At 37.9% G+C, this 9,842-nt stretch overlaps 1 protein-coding gene across 4 annotated transcripts; it reads right to left on the bottom strand.

Annotated features, from left to right (window-relative positions):
- Positions 1-2,862: 2,862 nt before the first annotated feature.
- On the bottom strand, positions 2,863-7,978 carry LOC120271952 (ABC transporter B family member 1). 4 transcript variants are annotated; one of them, XM_039278641.1, is made up of 10 exons: positions 7,663-7,925; positions 7,618-7,632; positions 7,274-7,533; positions 7,105-7,159; positions 6,857-7,032; positions 6,576-6,776; positions 6,221-6,480; positions 5,819-6,135; positions 5,513-5,736; positions 2,863-5,417 (listed from the first exon to the last, which is right to left on the bottom strand). In XM_039278641.1, exons 1-10 carry the CDS (start codon positions 7,811-7,813, stop codon positions 3,060-3,062), a joined length of 4,017 nt encoding a protein of 1,338 aa, XP_039134575.1. In that variant the 5' UTR covers positions 7,814-7,925; the 3' UTR covers positions 2,863-3,059. The 4 variants fall into 4 exon arrangements, with proteins under 4 accessions (XP_039134575.1, XP_039134573.1, XP_039134574.1 ...); XM_039278639.1 differs by having other exon boundaries at positions 7,274-7,632; positions 7,663-7,978; XM_039278640.1 differs by having other exon boundaries at positions 7,618-7,977.
- Positions 7,979-9,842: the final 1,864 nt, after the last annotated feature.

The following is a 9,842-nucleotide window of genomic DNA, read 5'->3' on the forward strand; positions in this document are numbered from 1 at the left end:
AGTTTAATATACACTGTTTCCATTATTATTTCACACATGTCATTGTTAATTGGTTAGACAGTTCAGCATATGCACCACTAATCTTAGATGCAGATCATTTCCACTGTATTTGGAATTCTCAATCTGAAAATGATCCTCAACATAACTTGGCTTTTTGCATTCATGAAGCCTGAAGCATTTGTGGAACACTCTCAACTAACTGCATTAACTTCTGATCTAGTTTTTAGATCAAACTACATCCAAAATTAGTACTTCCTGTGAATGAAAAAGATTGAGCTTGACCTTCAGATGTATCACAATCATGTCACTAGCTTCCTCATTGCAAGCACCAGTCTTGAGAAGTTCCTATCATATCTTCTTTACCTTTTCCTTGTCTTGTTCACTGTCTCTTGAGTGGCAAACCTTCAATAAAGATAATAGTGGCCTTTCTTCCCCACCATATTTCACTGCATTCATGATGGAAAGAGATAACAGAATCAATCTCCATCAGAAACTCCCCCACCTGCTTATGGTTGCAATTAATCATCTAATTGTTTGTTTTTATTTATTGGAAATAAGTCAAATGTTTGGTTGATTTCCATTCATAGTAGTTACAAGTCTGACATTGTGGGATTATCTATACTCTTGTGACTGAATTCCATAATTTCAGAGTCCTGTGTTTTGATTGATTATTTTACTGTGTCTGCCATTTTCTACTAGAAAATTGATTTTTCTGTTGAATTTAATTTTCTAGTAACTAATGTTGTAAGTTATATTCATAATTTGTGCAACTGTAGAAGTATAACTCTTGAGGAAATGAATGATATTGGATGAATTATCTAAAAGCTTTTATTTTCTTTGTCGGTATAATTTCTGAAATTTTATTGGATTTGCATTTCATTTTTTTATTCATTACTTGGTTCAATTTATTTTTAAATTATGAAATGAAATAAACAGCTTGGTTCCAATTAAGAAAATATTCACATAGTTTTCTTAATTTTCCCCCCTTCCAAATTATATGAATAAGGCCATGTTATGAGTGCCCAATTGGTGTAAAATATTAGACTTACATTAATCAAATCAAGGCAAGATCAAGTCAAACTAAACTCAATATGAAATTATTGTTCATTAAGTCAAATTAGAAGCCCAAACTACAATGAACCAAGACTAATTTAAATCTAGGATTAAATTGTTAACATAATATAATAATAATAATAATTAAATATTGATCAACATGTAATAATAATAAAAATAATAATAATTTTGAAGAGTATGTATTAATTTAGATGTTGTGGAAGGTTGGTATGTGATTAATAGAGTGAATGATCACATGATCCGAGATTGATGGTGTTCCCTAACCACTGTTCATCTCTTAAGCTTCTAAATGCTTTCAATCTTTTTCAATCTCTATTTTCCACCACCCCTTTGTATTCCATTATTTCCCCAAGTTTGCATGGAAATATCACTTCAATCACCATCATAAATTATCATAAATTTATCTTTTTTAAAAAAACATTTAATGTTTGTGTATCTATATCACTATAAATGTTGTGATCCTAAATCAATAAATTTTATATCTATCCAATGTTATTTATTACTTTTGGATTTTTATTAGTGTCTCACATTGGGCGATTTTTATAATAAATAAATAAACCAATGTTTTGGTAATTTTTATCTCACTAATAAGTATCTGATTAAAATTTTAATGAAGCCATTAAAAATATTAAAATTTATGTTTTAATATTTACTCACGGAGATTGGTTCAAGTGGTTAAAGCTGTAGTTTCATCTAATATTTTATATGAGTCAAAAAAAATATCTATTTGGGGAGGTCTACTATTTTATAGGCTTTTTGATCTTAGTGATTTACCTTGCTAATATATATACATTTTTTACTCAAAATTCAATTATTGATAAATAGAATCTTGAGTTTTAAAGTGGTAATAAAAGCTGTAGTTTCATCTATTATTTTATGTTAGGCAAAAAAAAAATATCTATTCGGAAGGTCTACTATTTTATAGAGTTTTCAGTCTTACTGTTTTACCTTGCTAATATATATATTTTTACTTAAAATTCAATTATAGATGAAATAAAATCTTGAGTTTTAAAAAAAAAAAAATTAAAAAATAAATAAATTGTAGCAACTGATGCTGATGTAATTTTAAACAATGAATTTTGGTTGCGTTTTGAAATTTCAAGGAATAAATAATTCAAATCCTTTGGAATCCAACCGAACCAAAGCACACCCTTGATATAATACACTGAAATGAGAGGATTTCATCTTAATTAAAACAAAACCAATGAATTAGTGCTTCTCTTTGCTGTTCCTTAAGATACCTCCAAATGAAGCATGATCCTTCCAGCTATAAAACAGATCCATAACATAGCTCCATATATTTATTTATTTATTTATTTTTATTTATTTTTATGATTCTCATGACTATGACTTCCATTAGAGCACTTGCAATGTCCCTTTACAATGCTTACCAACCAGTTCTTTTCCTTTCCACATTATTGTACTAAGGTCCCAAATCTCACTTGTTGCCTAACCCACCAATCTTCCCTTCTTTTTCTTAATAAGACTTTCTAACAAATGTTAATTAATAATTATCTCTTTTTGGTACACCAACTAACCTGAAAAGAGTTCTTCTCTCCATACTGCACATGCCTCCAATGATTCCTTGTTATTGTTATTATACTTATTATTATTGTCCTAAAGAAGCTCAAAATTCTTTATCATTGCAAACTCCCAAAACTATAAAGTTTGTTTTATACTCTTCATGTCTGAGCTAATCATGCATACATTTTTTAGGATTGTGGGGATTGAGTTTGACTACATGAGAATGAACCAACATTAACACAAGAACAAGAAGAAGAAGAAGTGTATTCATCTCAAACCTTAAATCAAACATAATATTTTCCAATAGAGCTTGATTAAATTACACTTATACAGTTATATCGATGATACTAATTACATCAGAAACTTCATTTTGGTCAAGCAAAAATAGTGAAAACAAATCAAAACAAGGTAGTAAACTGGTAAGCAAAGCTCTGAAGTTGCTATAAGAGACTCTCTTTCTCTCAGCCATCTTCCGGCCTCAGGCTTGTCGAAGGCCCTCCGGGACCATTCGCTGGAGAATTCCGCGAGAAACGCTGTAAATGAAGCATTCTGGCATAACATCCGTCCGGGAAATGGTTGAGCAGATGCGAGTGCGATCCCTGCTCGACCACCTTCCCTTCGTCTATCACAGCAATAGTGTGAGCTCCCCTTATTGTCGAAAGCCTATGGGCAATAACGATCATTGTCCGGCCGCTAGCTGCTCTATCCAATGCTTGTTGCACGCATCGTTCTGATTCCAAGTCTAATGCGCTTGTCGCCTCATCAAGAAGCACAATCTGAGCCTTCTTTATCAATGCCCGAGCAATAGCGACCCTCTGCCGCTGTCCACCAGACAACTGCACGCCTCTTTCTCCGACAAATGTCTCGTATCCCTGTGGCAATGCCGATATAAACTTATGCGCATTGGCTTGTGTTGCAGCCTCAATGATCTCGGCTTCGGTCGCAGAATCACAACCATAAGCAATGTTCTCTTTGATTGTAGCTGCAAACAGGCATGGTTCTTGTGGCACCATTGCCATGGCCTTGCGCAGAGCTTTAAGGTTGTATTTCCTGATGTCTTTACCATCAATGAGCACACGGCCGGAGCTTGGCTCGTAGAACCGTTGGATAAGAGCAATTACTGAGCTTTTCCCACAACCACTTGGTCCGACCAGTGCCAACGTTTTCCCTGCACGCGCACGCAGTGTGAGGTCTTTGAGCACAGGCATGTCTGGGCATGATGGGTAGGCAAAATCAACATGCTTTAGTTCCACATCGCCGCGTAGTCGATCTGGGACTGAACTTGCGTCAGGGTCATCAGGCTCTATCTCAGTTTTCCGATCAATAACTTCAAACACTGAGCGCATGGCTCGACCACCCTTGATGAAGTCCGGAGCTAGTGTTAGTGTCTCCGCCGCACCATTGGCCGAGACCATGAGCACCATGAAAACTCTAATGGTTTTAGAGAAATCTGATATGTTGTGTTTCACCAGCCAAGCTGCATACCAGAGACCGAGAGTATATGAAGCATAGAGCAAGAATTGAGCAACTCCGAAACCACTCCCGGCAATCTGGCCTTTCCAGAAGCAACGCCGGAGTGGTGTTTGTAAATTCTCGGCGAATAATTTGGTGATCTTTGTTTCTGAATTGAATGCAGCAACAGTTCGCACATTAGCTACTGCTTCTCCGGCAATCTGTGTTGCTTTGGCATGAGCTGCTTCGAGGTCTCCGGAGAACCCAGTCATGAACATTTTTTGAAGAACAGTGGCAGCGACAACAACTGGAAAGACGGCGACGAGCACAAGTGCTAGGCGCCACTGGAGGACAAACCCGGCCGTGCAAGCAACAAGCATAAGTGCCGAGTTTTGCACAATGACGGAGATTCTATCTCCAATGGCTGAGCGCACATTGTGGGCATCTAATGAGAGACGTGCAGCAACACGAGCACTGGCATTCTCTTCTTGGTCGAACCAAGCTATTTCATTTCTTAGCACAGCGAACAGCATCTTCTCACGGACACGTTTGGTGAGGTTCTCACCAACAACGTCCCAGAACAAGTGTTGCAGGGTGTTGAAGAGCATGGCCGCGGAGGAGACGCCAATGAGAAGGTAACAGTATTGGTTGATCTCATGCTTCATGTGATTGTAGTCACGAGCATAGTAAACACTGAGAACCGCGCTGAGGACGTAGGCGAAGAATGCCGAGATGGAGCCACAAACCATTGATCCAATAGAACCAATAAGTGCATAGACCCACTCCGGCGAGTTCATCTTGGCAAGACGCCAGAAAGAGCTTGCTTGGTCACGGAATGCGAGTTTCTCCGCCGGGCGGTGGTTGGGGTCATAAGGGAGGCTGAAGTCGGAGGTGGAAAAATCCGAGAGACGACGAGAGTACGGCGAGCGGCCGTAGGATGAATTACGGCCATAGACTGGGGAGCTGACAGAATTGCGCGCGCTGGACGGGCGTGCGCTGCTCTTGCGAGACGCACTCGCCAGCGCGGCCTCGTGCGCTTGCTCTTGCATGCGGATGAGCTTTGCGTAGAGGCCAGAATCACCTCGTCCTATGAGCTCATCATGTGTTCCTAGTTCTGATACAGAACCATTCTGGAGCACGGCCACGGTGTCAGCCTTGCGAATGGTTGACAAGCGATGAGCTATTACCAATGTTGTTCTTCCGATCATGAACCGGTCTAGAGCTTCTTGCACCAGCTTCTCTGACTCAGAGTCGAGTGCGCTGGTGGCTTCGTCGAGGAGGAGAATTGCCGGGTTTTTCAGCATTGCTCTGGCGATGGCAATTCGCTGTTTTTGCCCGCCGGAGAGTTGTAAACCTCTTTCTCCAACCTGATATGCACAAACAGTATTTTTATTATTATTATTGTAAGATATGTTGATTCTCTCTAATGATAATAGACAAATAGTTTGAGAAGTATCAAGACCTGAGAATCATAGCCATCTTGGAGCTTGATTATGAAGGAGTGAGCATTGGCAACTCTTGCAGCTTCCTCAATCTCAACTTGTGTGGCATCTTCCCTTCCCAGCAGTAAATTCTCTCTGATTGATGTTGCAAACAATGCAGGCTCTTGACTCACCAGACCAATCTGCTGCCTTAACCACCTCAACTTCAGACTCTTTATATCCTGCCCATCCAGCAGCACTTGTCCTTCAAAAGAAATACAGATCTCATATCAGTAATCACAACAACATCAAAAATTCATATATTGTGCTCAATTGAATCGATGTACCTGAAGATGGATCATAGAACCTTTCAATGAGGGAAACAACAGTGCTCTTCCCAGAGCCACTGCTGCCAACCAATGCCATTGTCTTCCCTGCAGCAACATTGAGTGAGAAGTTGCAGAGAATTGGAACCTCTGGCCTTGAAGGATAAGCAAAGTTAATATTTTTCAGCTCCACATGCCCTGTGACTGTTCCTAACTCAATTCCTGTCTCGCTGTTCCGATCAATCGATGGCTTGTGATCAATCGTCTGATATATCTTCGTTGCCGATGCCTTTGCCTTCCCAAAGGCAGCCATGCTCGGCGCCGACTGCCCAAGAGCCCTGTACATTACAACAACACCTTGTCAGCAAAACAAGAAAATGTTCTTGTTTTTACTGCAATATGTGATTCTGAATCAGTTCTTACAGTCCTCCGATCATGACAGCAAACATGGTAGCAATGGCAAGGCCACCATTGGTGTGGTGATGGCGAACAAGGTATCCACCATACCAAAGCAAGAGAGCATAACAACAAAAGACGGTGAAATACGTCGCACCGAGCCCAATCCCTTTAGCAAGTCCACTCCGGTAGCCAATCCTCTGCGCCACCTTCAATGCCAACGAGTAAGCCTGCAGAGCTCTTGATTCACCTACATATGAATGCACCGTCCTGATTTGTGCCAGTGCCTGAAAATTCAATGCATATAACCATCAATCAAAACCAAACATGTAAAAAAAAAAAAACAAGAATTTAAACAGTGATCATATGAGTTCAGTAGTACTTGTTCAGCAATGTTGCTAGCCTGAGACAGAGCATCCTGGCTCTTGGATGAAAGCTTGGCCAATGTAGTTGTGTGAATGCCGCCGATAATGGCGATAAGAGGAACAACAGCTAGAGTCACAAGAGCCATTTGCCAGACGGCAGTAAACCCGACGACAAACCCGGAAACAAATGTGGCCATGTAGTGAATGAAATTGCCGAGCTGATACAATGTATAAAAATATGAAATTATTGAGAAACATAGCAACAACCATTACCATTATGCTATTACCAAATACCAACCTTCTCACTAATGGCGTCTTGGACGACGACTGACTCGGCGTTAATGGCGTAGATGATGTCAGAAGTGCGAACCTCAGTGTCAAAGTAACGAACATCTTGGTTTAGAGCTGATTTGAGAAACTCAATCCTCATTCTGGTGGTTTGCCTTTCTCCAGTCCACATCCAGCATGCAATCTCTGGAAAAAAAAAATCCAAATTCAAGAAGTTGAAGAAGTTGAAGAAGCTAAAGAAAGCTGAAACTCACTCACCAGCCCAAGAAGATCCCCAAATTGCAGCTCCAACAACAAGGAAGTAGAAAGCATACTAGAATCAAAACCATTAATTACATCACCAGAATTAATCAGAGACTGAACAAAAATCCAAACTTTAAGACATTTACAGATAGATAGATAGAAAGAAAGAAAGATGAACACAAACCTTGATGACCTCACGGAGCATAGCATCAGGGTTATCATAATTGGAACCAAAAGAGTGGACAAGATCAGCAAAGAAGCGAAAAAAGATAGGAAGAGAACAACCATGAATGATAGCACCCACAGTGCCAATGACCATCAAGACCCAATCCAAACCATCAGCAAAACGAAACAACTGACCAAAAGCAACAGAAGGTTGGTTCTCCAGCTTCTTCTTCTTCTTCTTCTTCTTCTTCTCTCCAACCTCCTCCTTCCCATTAGTATCTTCAACACCAGGAGATGTTGTTAATGAAGTACTACTAGTAGTAGTAGTAAGAGGAGGAGGAGAAGAAGGCATAGTGGCTCCACCAGGAGGAGGAGGAGGAGGAGGAGGAGGAGGAGGAGTAACAGCAGTAGAAGAAGCTCTTTCTGAAATCTCAATGACAAGCAAGTCTTCTTTCTCTTTAGGAGGAGAAGGGAACTGGAATCCCTGCATCTCTGGCCAGTTCCATTGCTCCCCACGCTTCTTCTTTCCCTTTATCTCCTGACTTTCTTCTTGTGACATTTTTCTGAAAACTTCTGCAGCATCACACACTACACACTCTCTCTCTCTCTCTGTGTCACTCACTCAATCTCTCTCCTCTCTCTTCTCTTCTTTTCAATCTATTTAACTACTATTTTCTTTTCAGTGTTTTATTTTTTTAATTAATGATAATAATTAATGGTGTAAATAATAAGAGGCTGAGGTGCAGAAGTGGTGGTGGTGGTGAAGATGGTGTTGTTTCAATAGTGGATCATTTATTTATTTATTTAGTTATTTAGTTGTTTGTATTAATTAATAATTAATAATTAATATGAATAGGTGTGGAAAAATGGGAATATAAGGTGGTGAAAGAGAGGGCCGACAAGAGGACGTGTGAGACAGAGAGTGGTCAGAGCAGAGGGTTGGGCTAGTTTGGTTTGGTTTGGTTTGGTTTAAGAGAAAGAGAAAGAGAAAGAGAGATTTTGACCAAAAGGTGGAGATGATTTGGTTTCATGGGGATTTAAAAAACACAGGGAACAAAGAGAAATGAATAGGGGGGTGTGTAAGAGAGGAAGCCGACAGGCAATGAGGAGATATAGATAACAAGCAGAGTGACTCAGTCTGAGTAATAACAAGTGTAATGTTAAAGTCTTTGGGCACGCTTCCCAGTTCCTGCTTTCTGTTTCTTTCTTCTCTAGTCTTGCTCACGGACCTTGTCTTTGCTTCTCATGTTTATTGTAGTTTTTAACTTTATTTGGTTAAAGAATTTGGCATTGGTGAAGTTGTGTGTTTGTGTGTTTTTTTACAGACTTGTGTTGTTTGTTTTTATAATATCCGAATTGGTTGTTTTACTTTTCTCTTTTTTTTTCTTTTGGTCCCTCTATTCAGAAATACTCCCAAATAGTCCCTCTACACTTGAAAATTGTTCAATTTAGTCTTTTCTACTCTGTATTTTCAAGAGTAGATGGACTAAATGGGAAGAGATTAAAGATAGAGGGACTAAATTGGGTCATTTTCAAGAGTAGAGAGATTAGTGGGGCGCATTTCTGAGTAGAGGGATCAAAAAGGAAGATAGTGAAAAGTATAGAGACCAATGCGGGTATTATACCTTCTTTTTTTTATAGGAATTTTGAACTTAACGGTTACCATGAGTTTGTTACATTATCATTGGTTATTTGAGAAACCAACAATTTGGTGTTATAGTGAAAGTTTATAAATAGTGGACCATTCATTTATAGATGTTCATAGATAAAAAATCTATAAACGTTCATTATCAGTTGTTAAATCTCGATCAAATGACCAACATTGACGAACAGTAATTAATACATTAATAAATATAGTAATTATTATTTGGAATATGACATCACACAATACTACTGTTCATCAATGTCAGTCATTGGTTCACCATCTAACAGTTGATAATTAGACGTCTATAAATTTTTTATTAGTGGACATTCATAGAGAATGTTTTACTATATATATATATCTTCTAAAATATATGTTAACTATGATAAAAACAAAATAAAAGAAATGTAAGAATAGAACTACAAAACTGATCATTAGACAAACACTATGACCAACTAAAATATAACAAAATTGAGATGTAACTCAATCACTAGCGATAATTAAATATTTATGATAAATATATGAAGGCCGGTGATAAATAGTTGATTCAATTTTATTCAAGTGTTTTAAAAATAAAAATAAAAACAATAAAAAAATATAATTTAGTTTTAACTCTGTTAAAATCAACGATAAATTATTCAAATGTATTTTGATCTAAAAATCATATTCAAATGTTTATTTTTTGAACTTCCATCAAATTTTCATCCACTATAAATGAAGATATTCATACATACCAATGGTTTTATCTACATAATAAATAATTAAATTATTATTATTATTATTTTTGTTAGAATAAGGTAAGGACAAATACTATTAATAGATAATAATATGATAAACAAGATGCATGTTAGGCTTGCTAACTTTTTATTAAAAAAAAAACAATGCAAAGGTGACATGCATTTAATTAATTGCCGTGAGCCAAGATTGACCAAGTCTACAACAAGTG

The sequence above is a fragment of the Dioscorea cayenensis genome, chromosome 11 (assembly GCF_009730915.1).
Source record: "Dioscorea cayenensis subsp. rotundata cultivar TDr96_F1 chromosome 11, TDr96_F1_v2_PseudoChromosome.rev07_lg8_w22 25.fasta, whole genome shotgun sequence".
Classification (NCBI taxonomy): domain Eukaryota; kingdom Viridiplantae; phylum Streptophyta; class Magnoliopsida; order Dioscoreales; family Dioscoreaceae; genus Dioscorea; species Dioscorea cayenensis.